General features: G+C 38.5%; 1 protein-coding gene and 1 pseudogene across 4 annotated transcripts in view; one reads left to right on the forward strand and one right to left on the reverse strand.

The window, feature by feature from the left end:
• Positions 1 to 19,449, reverse strand: part of LMBR1 (limb development membrane protein 1) — a 164,388-nt gene that overhangs the window by 33,028 nt on the left and 111,911 nt on the right. For all 4 annotated transcript variants that reach the window (XM_044246920.1, XM_044246918.1, XM_044246917.1 and 1 more), the window contains 2 exons: positions 5,786 to 5,866; positions 608 to 684 (listed from right to left, as the gene is read on the reverse strand). In XM_044246920.1, the coding sequence (XP_044102855.1) occupies positions 608 to 684; positions 5,786 to 5,866 (158 nt within the window). The remainder of the gene's footprint in view (positions 1 to 607; positions 685 to 5,785; positions 5,867 to 19,449) is intronic.
• On the forward strand, positions 16,858 to 18,128 carry LOC122905235 (annotated as a pseudogene).

A 19,449-nucleotide genomic window follows, 5' to 3' on the forward strand; every position in this document is an offset into this window, starting at 1 on the left:
GATCATCAGTTCTGAATTTCACAGATATTTTGTGAGTACACATGTATTAAAATCTAAGTTATAGACCAAATATATGCTTCAGAACAGAAAAGACCAAAATTCTACACACAAACTGGAAGTAATCAAACTATCTGCAAAAACTCCAGTATACACTCCAAAAGCTTCTGCAAATTATTACAATTTCAAAGCTTGTGACTAATATATAGATTCAGTTTCTGAATGATTCCACCAACTGGAAACCCACAACTCCACAGATTTAAAAAATAGTTAATAGTTATCAGAACTAATTAAGAATATAATTTTCACATCCCATCAGAGTCTGAAGCAAGATATCTGCAATACCTCATCTCTTAATTCTAAATGGCACAAAAGAATAAATGTCCTGTTTCCATGAGGAAATAGTTAATCTTGAGGACTTAAAAAAAATGCCATTAATTTCCATTTTTGCTTTACTGAGTTTTTCCAAATACAAGTATGGATGGATTTTAACCCTGTTGACAGAAAACCAGTTTACTTGAAACCATTTAGCTGAGGGAGTTACCATATTCAAATACCAAAGTAAATAAAAAATGATTTGCTTTATTTAACTAGGCAAATAAATTCTTACTGTCTCAATTAGAAGGAGAATCATAACAGCAGGATACACCAAATTTCTTTCCCATGCTGAAGCTTTTTTTCGCCTCTCTATTAGGAAAAAAAAACAAAATACAACAAAGAATTCTCTTCAGAACCACGTTTTCATTCCTTATTGTTATAATTAGTATGTATTATTTTTATATAATTTTTTTCACAAACATAAATTATTTTTTATTTTCCTCCATAAACTATAAAAATCAGAGTTTCAAAATCATTTTGCTACACTGAGTAGTTCCATCCCATAATGCTTACATTTTAGCTCTGTAAAGACATTTCCAGTTCCTAACAAAATGTACTGTTAATACACAGCTTGCTATGAAAATATAGAAATGTTTGTATTTGATGTAGATTTACATGTTATATAGATTTCAGTGAATAAAGTAATATGAGTAAAAATCCCCTCTAATCCAAAGATAAAAACCTCCAGTTTTCTAAAGGTGGAAGCAAACTTCTGGCTACACTGATCTACGTGATATCGCACCAATCCTCATGCTATGAACAACTGGTAAAAACAAACTTAACTAAGAAAAAAGTCTGCATGAAGGAGTCACAGAATTACCACAACAAAGCTGTGAGGTCAATACTCGCGAAACGGATTGATGTGAGCCCTCACATTTGCACTCTCTTTCCCTCAACAATTCTCCAACGTATAAAAAGACATAAAAAGACATGGCCTCATGAAGCTGAGAAATACAGCAAATATCAGTGAGGAAAAGAAAATGATGCTAAAGCAATGCTTTCAGCAAACTCAACAGCATCAGGAAAACAAAAATTGGTGTGTGGGGCTACCAAGGAAGCCAAAAATTGAGAGGCTATAATCACAGAGAAAAGGAAAGGAAAAAGAAGGAAGCCTAACATTCAGCCTCCTGCCCTTCAAGGCACCAGTGGCCAGCAGGCTGAGAGAGTGACAGGAAGGTACAGCAAAGAGAAGGAGCAAAGCTTCTGTAAGGCTCACGTTTCTTGAGATAAAAACTAACGTTCAGGGCTCATGAATAAGATGGTATCACAGCCAACAACAAAACACCCAAGCTCTCACTCAGGAACGCTATACACTAGGAGCAAGGCCAAACTGCAAATCGACCGGCCCTCGTGAAGACCAAAACCCACTCTGGAACAATCACCAGCCCAAACAGGTGAAAGGATCTGTCCCTACTCTAACTAACTGCCTAGCAGAAGGAAAAGTAAACCCTCTCAAGAAGAAAACATTATCCAGAGTTTTTATTTTGTATAAGAAATGCCTGACAATCAAACATTCCCTGGAGACAAGACAAAGAAAAAAGATAATAGAAACAGACTTTCAGTTTATCCAGATATTGAACTTACCAGAAAGAAGCTTTAAAATAACTGATTAATATGTTCAATAAGATAAGTGACAAAATGGCAAATGCCATAATTTGAATCGAGGAAAACAACCGAATGAAAATTCTAGAACCGAAAAATACTGTAACTAAAATTAAGACTTCAGGAGATAATTTAGCAACAGTTATGACACAGCTGAAAAGACTGTGAAATGGAAGACACGTCAATAGAAAAAATTACAGATCAAAGAATGTGGTAAAGGAGGGGAAACTCAGAAAATAATACAGGAGTGAAAAGGTCTAGCGCATATGCAGCTAGGGTTGAAGGAACTTAAAGAAAAGGAACAGCAGAAGCAGTATTTGATGAGACAATGGCCAACAAGTCCCCAAATAGATAAAAGACATTAGGCTACATGCTGACGAAGTAGCACAGATCTCAGAAGAATAAACACAAAGAAAACTAAACCTGAGCACATCAGGCTAGAACTACTAAACAAAGACAAAAAGAAAATCTTAGAGCTTTCAAAAGGGCAACAATACAATTTTTTTAACCAGCAACCAGAAGACACTAACAAGACATCTTTTCAATGTTGAAAACTACCAAATAAGAATTCTAAATTCTGTAAAAATGTCCTACCGATGAGAAGGCAAGTAAAAATGTTTTCAGGAAACAAAAACTGAGAGAATTCATTGCCAACAAACTAGCACTAATGAAATGCTAACAGATGTTCTTCAGGCAGAAGCTAAATGAACACTGAAAACACAAATCAGGGACATATAAATTAAAACACCAGTGAAAATGACTTCACAACCACTAAATTGGTAAAAATGTAGAGTCCAACACTGTCAACTGTTGACAAAGATGTGGAGCAACATGTCTTACTCATGCTTAAAACAAATGCAAAATAATGCCACTATCTGGGAAAGCGATTCGGCATTATTTTTTAAAAAGTTGTATGTCCACATACTCAATGAGCCTATAATTCCACTTCCAGATACATATCCTAAAAAACATATGTACCAGAGATATGAAGAACAATGTTTATACCATTATTATTCATAACAAAAGATAAACACATCAAATATCCATGAACAGTAGAATGAATAAAGTAATTTTAGGCAATATGATGTTGTTTACAAAAATGAAAATGAGAGCAACCTATATAATGGGAGAAGGTATTTGCAAATGATATCCACTAAAGAGTTAATATCCAAAATATACAAGAATTTACACAACCCAGCACCAAACTAAAAAACGAAAAGAGGACTTGAATAGACATTTTTCCAAAGAAGACATCGAGATGTCCAATAAACACAGGAAGAGATGCTCAACATCATTCATCATCAAGAAAATGCAAATAAGGCCACAGTAAGATATCACCTTATACCTGTCAGAATAACTAAAATCAAATAGCACAAGAAATAACAAGTGTTGGCACTGTCGGTGGGAATACAACCCTGGGAAGCCACCGTAGGAAACACTATGGAGGTTCCTCAAAAAATTAAACCTAGAATTACCAAACAATCCAGTACTTCCAATACTGGGTACCCAAAGAAAACAAACAAACAAGAAAAACAATTTTTATTGTTTTTTGCAGCCAAGTCATGGAAACAACCCAAGTGTTCATCCATAGATGAATGGATAAAGACATGATATGTATACATTCCCACATACACACACACAGGAATATTACTCAGCCACAAAAAAAAGAATGAAATCTTGCCATGTGCAACAACACGGATAGAGCTAGAGTGTACATACTAAGTAAGGTATGTTTGTCAGAGAAAGACAAATACCATATAATTTCACTCAGATGTGGAATTTAAAAAACAAAACAAAGTAAAAAAGAAAGACCAAAAAAACAGACCCTTAAATACGGAGAACAAACTGGAGACTGGCAGAGGGGAAGTGGGTAGAAGATGGGTTAAATATCACGAAGAGCACTGAGTAATACACAGAATTACTGAATCACTATATTGTTTACCTGAAACTAACATAACAGCACACGGAAATGACACTTCAATGAAAAAAGAAAAATGAAAATGAACAAATTTTCAACAACAAAACAATTTCTGAAGACAGAGTAATCATAGGGATCAATTTTCTATCCAGGCTAAAGCAATCAGGAAACAAAAAACACATGCATATGAAACAATTTCGACCCTGGATATGCGGTCACAGAAAGACAATGATCTCTGAGAGGTGGGAAGCAAACAAGGCAAGCCGTGGGTTTGCCCCTGCTTACTGTCTCTCGACAGTTTACTGGCCACAGTAGAGGGCACAGGAACCCAAGCAAAGCCTTACTTATTCGTTGAGTTGAAGACATAAAACAGGAGTGTGGAGAAACCTAGTTAGCTGGACTGTACAGAGCAAAGTACCATCGACAAAAGTCCCCAGACTGCCCCAGATCTTCAGAGAGTTATCTTGAGCCTTCAGTTGGGTAAAGATCAGCTCAGGTACATGAACAAGAACCTCCCAACAAGGTTAGATGAAGCAGAAGTAACCAACTATTATAAAGGGCCAAGAATAGGGCCTGTTCCCCCAAGACAGGAACGAGACCTCATCAATCATGAGCACAGTTGCCTTAGTGTGGAATGACTGACCCTAGAGGAAATGCTGCTCTAGCCGTGCCTGACAAGCCTTCAGAGCAAAACCCAAGAATATCAAACCGCTTCCAAGTAACTTAACTGCATCCCAGAATAAAGTTCCACACTCATGGGAATACAAAAATATCAGCAACCAGCAATAAGATTCTCAGTGTCCACTATCCAATCAAAAATTGCCACGCATAAAACCACAAAAATACACCCAATGAGGAGAAGAAAAGCCAATCAATCAAAATCTGTCAAGAACACAGAAGTTAGAATTAGCAGATAAAAACACTGTAAGTGCTACTATATAATGTATTCCATATTTTTTAAAAAGTGGAGGACACAGACTAAGTTCTAAACAGAACTTCTACATATAAAAACTACAGTATCTGAGAATGCCTGGGTTCAGTCGGTTGAGCATCTAATTCTATCTCAGCTCAGGTCTTGATCTCAGGATGGTGTGCTCAGGCCCTGCACTGGGCTCCACACTGGGCATGGAGCCTATTTAAAAACAATTTTTAAAAAATGCAAGATTTGAGAAGAATACAATAGATAGGATTAAATGCAGATTAGATACTCAACAGAAAAGAGTAGTGAACATGAACATATAGTAATAGGAACTATCCAAAATGAAACACACAGAAAAAAAATCTGAAAAATAAAGGAAAATCCATGTGTTTGGGGGGCAACTTCGTGGGGAGGGGGGGAGCAGTATACATGCAGCTGGAGTCCCTGAAACGGGGGCACAGAGAGGAAAAGAAAAAAACATTTGGAAAAACAGTGGCCAAAAATGCTCCAAATTAGATGAAAACTATAAATTCCCAGATCCAAGAGACTCAATGAACCCAATGAATCATAAGCATAAAGGAAACTACTCTAAAGCACACGTGAATCAAACTGTTCAAAGTCAATGACAAAGAGGACATCTTAAAAGCAGAGAGAGAAAAAAGATTCAAAAGATGAGGATGACAGAAGATTATTTGTCAGAAATAATGCAAGTGAAGAGACAACAGACTGACATCTCTGAACATCAGCATCTGAAAAGTCATTTTATGCATGTATGAAACAACAACAAAAAAAAGGGAATTTATCCTCTCCCCAAACTAAGAAACAGTCTGTATCAATAGCTTTGGACATATTGGAAGCGTATAACATACACTAAAGATTTCATAATTTTTTTTGAATATCTCAGACTACAGGAAAGTCTTTGGAAAGAATCCAAGACCAGTACATGAGTCGAGAACAAAAATGTACAATACCTAATTTTGTCTTAAGAGTCTTCACATTTTCAAGTTCTCGTTCCAACTCCATTATATTGTATTCCACTGATGAAGACAGTCCTGTCAAAAGCAAATGTACTTTAGAAGTATAACAACAGAACCTTAACAGCATGGAATGGGTAGCCCTCAAATTAAAATATAAGATAACACACTACAAACCCTGATCACAAAGAATAAAAACAAATGCTATTGTGATCCATTGGAAAATATATCTATTTCTTCATCATTTAAGACTTCAAGTTCTTACTGATTAAATACTACCTGTTTTCCTAGAAAATGCCCGACTTTGATAAATTTTTACTTGATCCATTGTTAATTTTTCAATAATGACAAAAGTATCATATGACTATAGAAAGTGGAAGAAATTCATGATCTCGTTCTCTAACCCACCTCCCTAAAGTGACAACTGGCAACAGTCTGGTTGATGCTTCCACACCTTTCTTCATGATCATGTGACTATTCATACATATGTACATATCATACACACGGTTTCTATTATACAGCTTATAGGAATGGATTAAAGCAGACATGCTATTTTACCACGTGCTTTCCTAATCAATGATACATCCATGTTTACAGATAGTGGCAACACCTTTAACAAATGAATAACATTCTATAGTATGGATGCATTTCAATTTTATTTAGTTATTCCACTTATGACTAGTCAGGTTTTCCTCTGTTTTTTGCAAGTACACAAAATGTTGAGCAAAAATGTCTGTATGCATATCCAGTATATTCTAATTCTATTTTTTCTACAGGACAGATTCCCAAAATTTCAATTGCTGAGTCAAAGGATATAAGCATTTACAGGTTAAGAGATATTTAAAGGTTATTTCCTTCCAAATATTATAATTTACTGTAATGGTTTAAATACTGTAATAATTTTTAAAAATAAGGACACCTGGGTGGCTCAGTCAGTTAAGCATTAGACTCGATACCGGCTCAGGTCATGATTTCAGGATCATGAGATCAAGTCCCACAATAAGCTCTGCATTGGACATGGAGCCTGATTAAGATTCTCTCTCCCCCTCTCCCTCTGCCCTTACTCCCAGGCTCACACATGTGCGCGCGCGCGCACACACACACACACACACACACATACACACACTTTCTCCCTCTCTCTCTCAAAAATATGGGGAAAAAAGAAATTATTATAATAATTTACATTTCCATTTACAACTTTTGAAAGTACCTATTTTCTTCCTGTATTTACCCTAGCGCTGGATGTTGTAATTCTTGAGTTTTGGCCAGTATGATGGATAAAAAATATTTTCTTATTGATACTTTAACATGCATTTCCCTAAATGTGGTTGAGCATCTTTTCAGATGTTTATTTATCACCATCTGTGGGACTTTTCTCCTGGGCTACACAGACTCCCCAGATAAGACTCTTCTGATCTCCTTGGAATATTAAGCTGTCCAAGTGAAGGGAGATGGGAGCCTGTGAGCACTCACCCCATCCTCTACTTCACACTGTCCAGGCCACAGCCTCTGTTTCACTCTCTGGAGAACAACCCTCCCTCTTCTCTTGGCAGGAAAGAGGCAGTGCCTGGTACCTTGGATGGAGGGAAAAATGTGGAGATCAAATAGCTTCATCAACAGGATCTTCAAGTAACCTCCTTACTTGAAACTCACTCCACTTTCATATCTGCTGGTGCCCCCTCTGGAGACTCTGGGGGATTCCAGGATATAAATCAAGCACAGATGGCTTAGGATTTAGCTTCCTTGGGTCTGGGTAAACTGGTTACTTCGAAGGTTCTCTCAGGTCTGCTAAATTCCAAAATTTTATTGGGATTTTCTCAAGTTCTCATTCTCTGAACCCAGTGTTCTCCCATGTGAAATGAGACGTATTTATTAGAATGTTTTCCACTGAACCAAAAACCTCAATTCAAAGAAGCTTTAAAAAAAATAATAATTTGGGTATTATAGAGGGCACAGCTGGCATGGAGCACTGGGTGTGGTGAAAAAATAATGAATACTGTTTTTCTGAAAATAAATAAATTGGAAATAATAATAATAATAATAATAATAATTTCATGAAATTAGGAGTTTAAACACAGAGTGGGCTTCAAAGTAGGTTGTTCCCCCACAGCTCAACAGTGACATGCAGGGACTGAGTGCCGCCAGCTACCAATTGGCTTTTTATGAAGACCCGTGGCTCTTTCTCCTTTCATGTAATTTCATAATATCTGTTTATTTTGCTCATTATTTCTTCTTTTCCCAGCTAGTAGAACTTCTATTTATTCTTTTCCCCCATGTTAATTTGGTCCTTTGGTGGTTACTTTCTCACTGTTAACACACATAGACTTGTACTTTTTTTTCAATATAATATAGTTATAATCCCATAGTGATGCTTTACTGAGTAACTCCTGCACCAAGGTGAAGCTTTCATACTTTTATCTGTTCTTTCATTGCTTCCCACCCACTCCTCCTAAATCCTGGATTTTGCTCAGATTTATTTTAAAATATTTAGTATACTAGGGTGCCTGGTGGCTCAGTCGGTTAAGTGTCCGACTCTTGATTTTGGCTCATGATTTAGGATCATGAGCTCAAACCCTGAGACAGGCTCCATGCTGGGCATAAAGCCTGTTTTAGACTCTCCCTTTCAGGGACGCCTGGGTGGCTCAGTTGTTTAAGCAGCTGCCTTCAGCTCAGGTCATGATCCCAGCGTCCTGGGATCGAGTCCCACTTCGGGCTCCTTGCTTGGCAGGGAGCCTGCTTCTCCCTCTGCCTCTGCCTGCCACTCTGTCTGCCTGTGCTCACTCTCGCTTCTCTCTCTATGACAAATAAATAAATAAAATCTTTTAAAAAAAAAAGAAAGAAAGAAAGAAAAAGAAAAATCATTTTAAAAGACTCTCCATTTCCCTCTACCCCTCGCCTGGTCCCTCTAATTAATTAATTAATTAATTTTGGGGTATAAGATTATTATTAAATTTTTCTTTCAGTATAAAAGTTGCCATATCCTTAATGTCTAGAATAGTACCTACACAAACCAGATACTCAACATACAGATATGAAATGAAGGAATAAACAAATGTCTTTTTTGGTCCTAATATACATATGACATATTTATAAATATATGAGTTTTTCAATGGAATCTTCCCCCCCCAACACTTAAAACTAACAATATTATTCAATAATCCTTAGCAGGTTACAAATGGGAAGTCTGATGTTGATTTCTCACTCCTTTATAAGTGATTTTTCTATAAGAAAGCTTGTAAGGTGTTTTATTATCACTATTCTTGGAATTTAACAATGTTACACAATAAATCTAGATCTTTTAAATGTCCTGTTTAATAACCTTGTCTAGGACTCTGGTCTTTTAACCTGCACTAAAATCTTTCTTCTCTTATCTATTTACTTAATTTTCTTCTACTTGTTCTTCTTCCTCCTTCTGGATGCTTACTACTTAGATTAAGAAGCTTAGCTCTACAGTCTGTGTGTCATTTCACTGGTGTTTCCCTCTCTTTGTACTTTTGGTGTGTGACATGCAACAGGTCTCCCACTAGATTCTACCAGATAGTTAATCCAATGTTCAGAAAGACTACCCTCACTCCCTATTGCTTCTATAACGAAGTACGTTAACTTAGTGGCTTAACCACTACAAATTTATTATCTCACATTCTAGAGATCAGAAGTCTGAAATCTGGGTGTCAGCAGGACGGTGTTCCTTCTGGAGACTCCAGGAAAGAATCTGTTCCCTTGTCTTTTCCAGCTTCTAGAGGCACCTGCTCTCCTTGGCTCATGGTCCCTTCTTCAGGTCACACTACATTTACTTCCACTGTCACATCTTCTCGAACCCTCACTTATAACAATGCCATGAGGACACTGGGTCCAGCAGATCATCTGGGATCATCTTGAGCTCTTCACCTAATTACCTTACAAAGTCCCTTTGGCTATGTAGGGAATATGTTTACGGGATCGGGGTGGTTAGGACTTGGCGACTTCTGCAGGGTCACTATACTGCCTCTCATAAGGACTACTTCATCTTTTTTCTACTGAATTTTTTATTTTTTTTTCATATTCTAGGTGGCCTTTTGTTGTTGTTGTTCTACATTATAACTCCTTAAAAGTCCATACTACTTTTGGGGACTAAGTACAAATTCTTATTTGTCTCTACATTAACTTTCAATTTCAGTGGGACTCATTGTTGTAGATACTCATCTTGACCTTCTTCACTCGGTCTTAAGTGAGTGATCATTTTTCTTTATGCACTGCTACTGTTCCCTTCACACTGAATCAAGTCAGACAGTCCTTCAAACAATGACAAACCATTTTGAGGGCCCAGCAATTTCCGTTTTGGGAGCCTAGGGATAAACTGGCCAGAAACAACAATGCAGGAAGAAGTGTCAGTGCTCTGGGGTTTCCCCTGCAGCAGTTCTCCTTTCTCAAAGGGAGAAAGAAAACAGAGGATTCAGGCCCAATGTACAAGATGGCACAGATGCCAATGCACTAGGGGAGTCCAGAGGCTCTTTTTCTAAGCCCTCTTAGAGAATCACAAAACTCTACTCTTATGCTGCATTTCTAGGAAAGGTAAGTACTATGTGCTCTCTGAATCTCCTTCCTCACTTGTGTCCATCACTGAAGAGAGAGAAATTCAATGCCCTCTTTGGAGGGCCTGAGGTCTTGAATGCACTAAACTGTTCTATAGTATTTCCAGAGCTTCTGAGTTTAATCTTTTTACTAGTCAATATATAATTGACATTTCTAGGAGAACAGGGTTAAAGACAGAGATATTCAGGAAGTGCAGCCCAAAACTACTAAACTTTGACTATGAATGCAGTTTATAGAGTTTCTGGTAACCAAAGCCAAAGGGAGACAATTAAATCATAGAATCGATGAATGTCTCCATATAAGAACAAGATTTACAGGAAGATGGCATAGTATTATAAGGTTTGCAAGTGTCTTTGAATCAAAGCGTAGACTTAAAAACAGTCCTTCAGATACCTTTTGCTTTTTAGCCCATTTCTTCATAAATTATATGGTGTGTATCTATAGTTAATGCTCTTTTAACTTCTCTGATTAATTACAAATACAATTTCAAATTACACTTCGTTCCCTATATTTATAAAGAAGCATTATTCCGGGGGGTGGGGAGAAAATGATGGTGGAGGAGTAGGGGATCCCATTTCAACTGAATCTAGCTGGATATCTACCAGACCACTCTGAACAACCATGAAATCAGCCCGCAATGTAGGAAGATATATCTGGATCCATACAAACAGAATATCGCTGGCGGTTTATTTCAAGGTATGAAGGTATGAAGCGGGAGCCATGATTCTGCAGGCAATATTGGAAAATAAATGCAAGGGGGAGGGGAGGGAGCCTCTGGGATCCTGTGCCTCCTGCACTGGGGACTGGGCACAGACTCACAGACTGGTAGCAGACGGGAAAGGACTTTAGGGCAGCCCCCCCCAACTGAAACCTTTAGCTGCAGGGGCACAGGTGTGAACTGGGGGCAGCCGGTGATTTTAGAAGCACAAAGGGCAGAGACATGCCTGGATGTGGAAGCGAGAGCCGCGAGTGTTGCTGTGGGGCACACTACCCAGGTCGCTGCAGTTTTTAGCAGCACAGACAAAAATGGTGACAGTGTGGCCTGGACAGCTCACTGGAGAACAGAATGGAATCTCTCTGTTCTGCGACAGAAGTTTAGATATAGTCACTTCAGCCATGACTCTTGGAAGAGATGTGGGAAGCCACCAGGGAAAGCGGCCAGAGAACAAAAGCCTCCAAAAACACTTCCACTGAGCCCATCCCACCCCCACAGGGAGCAGGGAAACTCTGCCCAAACATGGGGGTTGTCTGAGTAACAGTGCAGCAGGCCTCTCCCCAAGAAGACAGGCTAGAAGAACAAGAGACCGACAACCCTATGGTCCCTAAAAACACATGCATCTTGCTTGAGTTGTGATCAATCATTTAGACACTGTACATTCCCTCAACCACCCCTCAACAAAATGACTAAGAGGAGGAACCTCCAACACAGGGAAAATTCAGAGACTGTGGCCTCTGCCACAGAACTAATGGATACGGATATAAGCAAGACGTCGGAAACAGACTTCAGGTTAACAGTTATGCAGATAGTAGCTAGGATGGAGAAAACCATTAATGACAGCACAGATTCTCTAAGGGAAGAAGTAACAGCTGATCTGGCAGAACTTAAAAATGCTATCAATGCGATCCAATCTAATCTAGATACTCTAACAGCTAGGGTAAATGAGGCAGAAGAATGAATCAGTGATTTAGAAGACAAACTGATAGAAAAGAAGAAACAGGAAGAGACCTGAAACAAACAGCTTAAAATCCATAAAAACAGAATTAGAGAAATAAATGATGCCATGAAACGTTCCAATGTCAGAATCATTGGGATCCTTGAGGGGCTGGAGAGAGAGGACCAGAAGATATATTTGAGCAAAACGTAGCTGAGAACTACCCTAATCTGGGAAATGAAACAAGCATTCATGTCCTAGAGGCAGAGAGGACCCCTCCGAAGATCAAGTAGAACAGACCAATGCCCTGGTATGTAATAGTAAAACTCACAAATCTTAGAAGCAAGAAAACCATCTTAAGGGCAGTTGAGGGAAGAGATTACTTACTTATGTACAGAGGGAGGAACATCAGAATATCGTCAGACCTGTCCACAGAGACCTGGCAAGGGCTGACAAGACATATTCAGGGTACTAAATGAAAAGAACATGCACCCAAGAATACTTTATCTGGCAAGGCTATTATTTAGAATGGATGGAGAGATAAAGAGGTTCCAGGGCCAGCAGAAACTAAAAGAATATGTGACCACTATGCCCACCCTGTAAGAAATATTAAGGGGGGTTCTATAAAAGAAGAAAGACCTGAAGAGTGATATGTAACAGAAACTTACAGAGACAATCTATAGAAACAAAGACCTCACAGGAAACATGATGACAATAAAATCATATCTTTCAATAATCACTCTCAATGTGAACAGCCTAAATGTTCCCATAAAATGGAATGGGGTTGCGGACTGGATAAAAAGACAGTACCCATCCATATGCTGTCCACTAGAGACTCATTCTGTACCTAAAGCCTAAAGATACATCCAGACTGAAAGCAAAGGGATGGAGAAACATCTTTCAGGCCAACAGACAAAAGAAAGCTGGGTAATAATTCTCATATCAGACAAATTAGATTTTAAGCTAAAGAATGTAGTCAGAGATACAAAAGGACACTCTATCATTCTTTTTTTTTAAGATTTTATTTATTTATTTGACAGACAGAGACCACAAGTAGGCAGAGAGGCAGGCAGAGAGAGAAGGAGGGGGAAGCAGGCTCCCTGCCGAGCAAAGAGCCTAATACAGGACTCGATCCCAGGACCCTGAGATCATGACCTGAGCTGAAGGCAGAGGCTTTAACCCACTGAGCCACCCAGGTGCCCCATACTGTATCATTCTTAAAGATCTAACAATTGTAAATATCTATGCCCCCAACGTGGGAGCAGCCAAACACATAAGCCACCTGTTAACCAAAATAAAGACACATATTGATAAGAATACATTAATTGTAGGAGACCTCAACACTCTACTCTCAGCAACAGACAGATCATCTAAGCAGAAAATCTGCAAAGAAACAAGAGTTTTGAATGACACATTGGATCAGATAGACCTCATAGATATATACAGAATATTCCACCCTAAAACAACAGAATACTCATTCTTCTTGAGCGCACATGGAACTTTCTCCAGAATAGACCACATACTGGGTCAGAAATCGGGTCTCAACCACTATCGAAAGAATGATATTATTCCCTACATATTCTCAGACCGAAATGCTTTGAAACTGGAACTCAATCACAAGAAAAAGTTTGGAAGAAATTCAAACACTTGGAAGCTAAAAACCACCCTGCTCAAGAATGTTTGAGTCAACCAGGAAATCAAAGAACTTAAACAATTCATGGAAGCCAATGAGGATGAAGACACACTGATCCAAAAGCTGGGATGGGATATGGCAAAGGCAGTCCTTAGAGGGAAATACACAGCCATCCAAGCCGCACTCAAAAAAAATAGAAAAATCCCGAATACATAAACTATCTTTACACCTTAAACAACTGGAGAATCAACAACAAATTAAGCCTAACCCACACGTGAGAAAGGAAATAATTAAGACTAGAGCAGAGACCAATGAAATAGAAACCAGAAATATAGCAGAACACATCAACAAAGCTAGAAGCTGCTTCCTTGAAAGAATCAGTGAGATCAATAAGCCACTGGCCAGACTTACCCAAGAGATAAGAAAAAGGACCCCAATTAATAAAACCATGAATGAAAGGGGAGAGATCATGACTAACACCAAGGAAATGCATCAGAAATTATTATCAACAGCTATATGCCAATAAGTTAAGCAACCTGGAAGAAATGAATGCATTCCTATAAACCTATAAACTACCAAGACTGAAACAAGAAGAAACTGACGACTTGAGTAGACCAATAACCAGTAATGAGATTGAAGCAGTGATCAAAAACCTCCCAAGAAATAAGAATCCAGGACCTGATGGGCGCCCTCAGAAATTCTACCAAACATTCAAAAATGAAATAATATCTATTTCCTGAAGCTGTTTCCAAAAATAGAGACAGAAGGAAAACTACCAGACTCTTCAAAGAGGCCAGCATTACCTTGATCCCAAAGCCAGGCAAAGACCCCATCAAAAAGGAGAATTTTGGACCCATATCCCTGATGAATATGGATGCCAAAATTCTCAACAAGATTCTAGCTCAGAGGATTCAAATGTACATTAAAAGGATTATCTACAGCGAGGTGCAATTTATCCCTAGGATGCAAAGTGGTTCAACATTCGCAAATCAATCAGTGTGATAGAAAACATGAATAAAAGGAGAGGGGAGAACCACACGGTCCTCTCAATTGATGCAGAAAAGGCATTTGATAGAATACAGTATCCTTTCCTGATTAAAACTCTTCAGGGTACAGGAATAGAGGGAACATACCTCAATTTCAAAAAATCCATCTATGAAAAACCCACAGCAATATCATTTTCAAAGGGGAAAAGCTGACAGCCTTTCCCTTAACAGAAACACGACAAGGATGCCCACTCTCACCACTACTGTTCAACAGAGTACTAGAAGTCCTAGGAACAGCAATGAGACCAAAAAAAGAAGTAAAAAGTATTCAAATTGTAAAAGAAGTCAAACTCTCTTTCTTCACAGGTGACATGATACTTTATGTGGAAAACCCAAAAGATACCACCCCCAAATTACTATAACTCACACAGCAATTCAGTAATGTGGCAGGATACAAAATCAATACGCAGAAATCAGTTGCTTTCTTATACACTAACATGTAACTGTAGAAAGAGAAACTAGAGAATCAATTCCATTTATAATAGCACCAAAAACCATAAGATACCTTGGAATAAACCTAACTGAAGAGGTAAAGGACCTATACTCTAGAAACTACAGAACACTCATGTAAGAAATCGAAGAAGACATAAAAAGAAAAACATTCCATGCTCATGGATCAGAAGACTAAACATTGTTAAAATGTCTATGCTGCCCAGAGCAATCTATACCTTCAATACCATCCTGATCAAAATACCAATAGCATTTTTCAAAGTACTGGAATAAATAATCCTAAAATTTGTATGGAACCAGAAAAGACCCCGAATCATCAAGGAAATGTTGAAAAAGAAAATCAAAGGTAAGAGCATCACACTGCCCGATCTCAAGCTTTACTACAAAGCTGTGATCACCAAGACAGCATGGTACTGGCACAAAAATAGACACATAGACCAATGGAACAGAATAGAGAGCCCAGATAGGAACCCTCAACTCTATGGTCAAATAATCTTTGACAAAGCAGGGGAAGATATCCAATGGAAATAAGACAGTCTCTTCAATAAATACATAAATAAATAAATAAATAAATAAATAAATAAAGAGCTAAGATGCCCTTCAACAGATGAATGGATCAAGAAGATGTGGTCCATATATACAATGGAATATTACTCAGCCATCAGAAAGGATGAATAACCAACTTTTGCATCAACATGGATGGGACTGGAGGAGATTATGCTGAGTGAAATAAGTCAAGCAGAGAAAGTTAATTACATATGTTTCATTTATTTGTGGAACATAAGGAATAGCATGGAGAACATTAGGAGAAGGAAGGGGAAAATGAAGGGGGGAAATTGGAGGGGGAGATGAACCATCAGAGACTATGGACTCCGGGAAACAAACTGAGGGTTTTAGAGGGGAGGGGGGTAGGGAGATGGGTTGGTCCAGTGATGGGCATTAAGGAGGGGACATACTGCACGGAGCGCTTGGTCTTATATGCAAACAATGAATCATGCAACACTGCATCAAAAACTAATGACGTACTGTATGGTGACTAACATAACATAATAAAAATAAATAAAATAAAGAAGTTAAAAAAAGAAGCAGCAGCAGCAGCAGCAGCATTATTCCAGTAACCAGTTCAGTGTACAAAAAAATAATCTGATGATTATTCAGAATTTTGAAAGGGAATAGATATCAGAAGAAACAGTATTCCCGGCGCCAATTTTAAGTTACATGAAAAGATACAAATGCCTACTCTGTGGGTTTGATATCTACAAAGCTCAATACAAATATCTAGGAAAAATAAAGTCATATTTCTGAAATGCTGTTTTTTTATTTTTAGGTGACACAATGCTAGGCACACAATAATTAATAAATATTGACTGACTTGCACACAAAAATTAAGAATACATTCTCATTTTCTTCAAACAAAGCATTCTTTCATTAAATGATTAGATTCACCTGGAATAACAAAATTTTCAAACACACTGCCATCCTTTACTATATATGTAACATTACCTGAGTGAGAAGAGCAAGCTTGTTTATAGGCAGAATCTTCCTTTACAAATGACCAAAAGGAATGACGGCTATTGTAAGGAATCAAGACACACTGCAAACACACACTGAAATGTGAAGGCAATTTAAGTTGCACCAAAAAAAAATCATCAAAATATCCTGAACAAGCCCCTTCTACACGATCATGCTGAGCTAGTACCCGCGCCTGGAATCGGGTCGCAACCCCAGCCACGCCTGCCGCCTGCCACTGCCTCTGGACCATGGACCCCCGCAAAGTGAGCGAGCTTCGGGCTTTCGTAAAAATGTGTAAGCAGGATCCGAGCGTTCTGCACACCGAGGAAATGCGTTTCCTGCAGGAGGGGGTGGAGAGCATGGGGGGTAAAATACCACCTGCCACTCATAAAACTAAATCAGAAGACAGTATCAAGGAAGAAAAACCAGATAGTAAGAAGGCGGAGGAAAACATAAAGATAGATGAACCATCAAGTGAGGAGAGTGATCTAGAAATTGACAATGAAGGTGTGATTGAACCAGATACCGATGCCCCTCAAGAAATGGGAGATGAAAATGCAGAGATAACCGAGGAAATGATGGATCAGGCAAATGATAAAAAAAAGTGGCTGCCATTGATGCCCTAAATGATGGTGAACTACAGAAAGCCATTGACTTGTTCACAGATGCCATCAAACTAAATCCTCGCTTGGCCATTCTGTATGCCAAGAGAGCCAGTGTCTTCATCAAATTACAGAAGCCAAATGCTGCCATTCGAGACTGTGACAGAGCTATTGAATTAAATCCTGATTCAGCTCAGCCTTATAAGTGGCGCGGGAAAGCACACAGACTTCTGGGCCATTGGGAAGAAGCAGCGCATGATCTTGCCCTTGCTCGCAAACTGGATTATGATGAAGATGCTAGTGCGATGCTGAAAGAAGCTCAACCGAGGGCCCAGAAAATTGCTGAACATCGGAGAAAATATGAGCGAAAACGTGAAGAGCGAGAGATCAAAGAAAGAATAGAAAGGGTTAAGAAGGCTCGGGAAGAACACAAGAGAGCCCAGAGGGAGGAAGAAGCCAGACGACAATCAGGAGAGGAGCTCGGTATGGCTCTTTCCCAGGTGGCTTTCCTGGGGGAATGCCTGGTAATTTTCCTGGGGGAATGCCTGGAATGGCAGGGGGGATGCCTGGAATGGCAGGAATGCCCGGGCTCCATGAAATTCTTAGTGATCCGGAAGTTCTTGCAGCCATGCAGGATCCAGAAGTTATGGTGGCCTTCCAGGATGTGGCCCAGAACCCAGCGAATATGTCAAAATATCAGAGCAACCCAAAGGTTATGAATCTCATCAGTAAATTGTCAGCCAAATTTGGAGGTCAAGCATAATGCTCTTCTGACAAAGAAAGCCCTTGCTGAAGGAAAAGCAACTTCGATCACCTAATGGATGTCGCAATAATACAAACCAGTGTACCTCCAACCTTCTCATGAAGAAAGCTGGGGTGCTGTGAAGAGAGTCCCTACCCCTCTGCTCCCCATGCAACTGAAACATTCTACAATGGTTTGCCATTACGGTATCCATTCAGATAATGTTTTCCTACTAGGAACTACAAACTTTAAACACTTTTTAAACCTTAAAAATATTTAAAAACATATTAAAAGGGTGTGTTAGTCCCTACATTTTTCTTTACTAATCATTTCAGTTTTTTTCCTTTGGATTAATTGGGCAAGGAAGATATTTCAGTGTGGAAGATTCATAGCTCAGTTATAACGAGTGAAATAAAGGTTTATTAGTGGGAGGCAAATAATACATTAAAATAGATGAAGTTTGAGTTGGAGATACGGTTTCTGAGGCATTTTGACTTGTCTTCTTAAATGCTTTATTTTTTAAACACAATTTATTTTGATAGAACCATTGGGACCACCAGTATTGCAGTCGGACCTGGGTAGGGACCGGAAGTGCTTGGCAGGGCAGCAACAACCTTACTCCTTTTATATAGTGTGCACCCTTGTGCAGATGCATTTAAATCTTACACTGTGGTGAAGGGATGATTTTTATAATGCTGCAGTAGACTTGGATTACTTAGCTGTGCTCTTGTCTGATATAGAAAATAAATGTTTTGCATTATTTCCACAAAAAAAAATATATCCTGAACAATTGTATTATCCTTACTTTATTTCAAAATGAATCTAACATGTTCCATGTCAGCATTGTCTAGTCAATAAGTCAAATTGGTAGACAAAACCTGTCTGGACTAGTCATGAAAAATAAAAAGGGATTCTCCAAGAAAACCACAAAGCAGCTCATTTAAGGTCAATTTAACGGTATTATTCTGTTTTTCTTCCAGCCTCGACATAAGATTTCACTACCTCAAAGGAAATTAGAAGAGTATCTATTTGCATTCCCCTAGGTGATTGGCAGTTCAACACCAATTAGTTCAAAATTACACTGTTACTAGCGTGCAATAAAAACAACACCTTTCATCTTCCTCTCACAGGTAAGAATACCTTCAGAGCCAATAACTTTGATCAAGTAAGGATTTTTGATCCTGCCCCACCCGTCTCTTTGGATTCAGGAAAACTAATAGCTGAAGGCAACTCTTCCTGGCTTTATTCTTAAGCTGAAAAACTAGTGTGGTATTGAAAATATTTTGCGTCCAAGATAACAAAATTTCCCAAAGCCTAGCATTTCTTCAATAACTAAGCCTTAATACATAAGACAGCTTTAACTGACATTCATGTGTTAAAGGGCAGATACTATTTAATTTAAAATATGTAATGCATTTTTTAAAATAAACATAAATCTCTACATTGGTATAT

This window comes from Neovison vison, chromosome 4 (genome assembly GCF_020171115.1).
Source record: "Neovison vison isolate M4711 chromosome 4, ASM_NN_V1, whole genome shotgun sequence".
NCBI lineage: Eukaryota > Metazoa > Chordata > Mammalia > Carnivora > Mustelidae > Neogale > Neogale vison.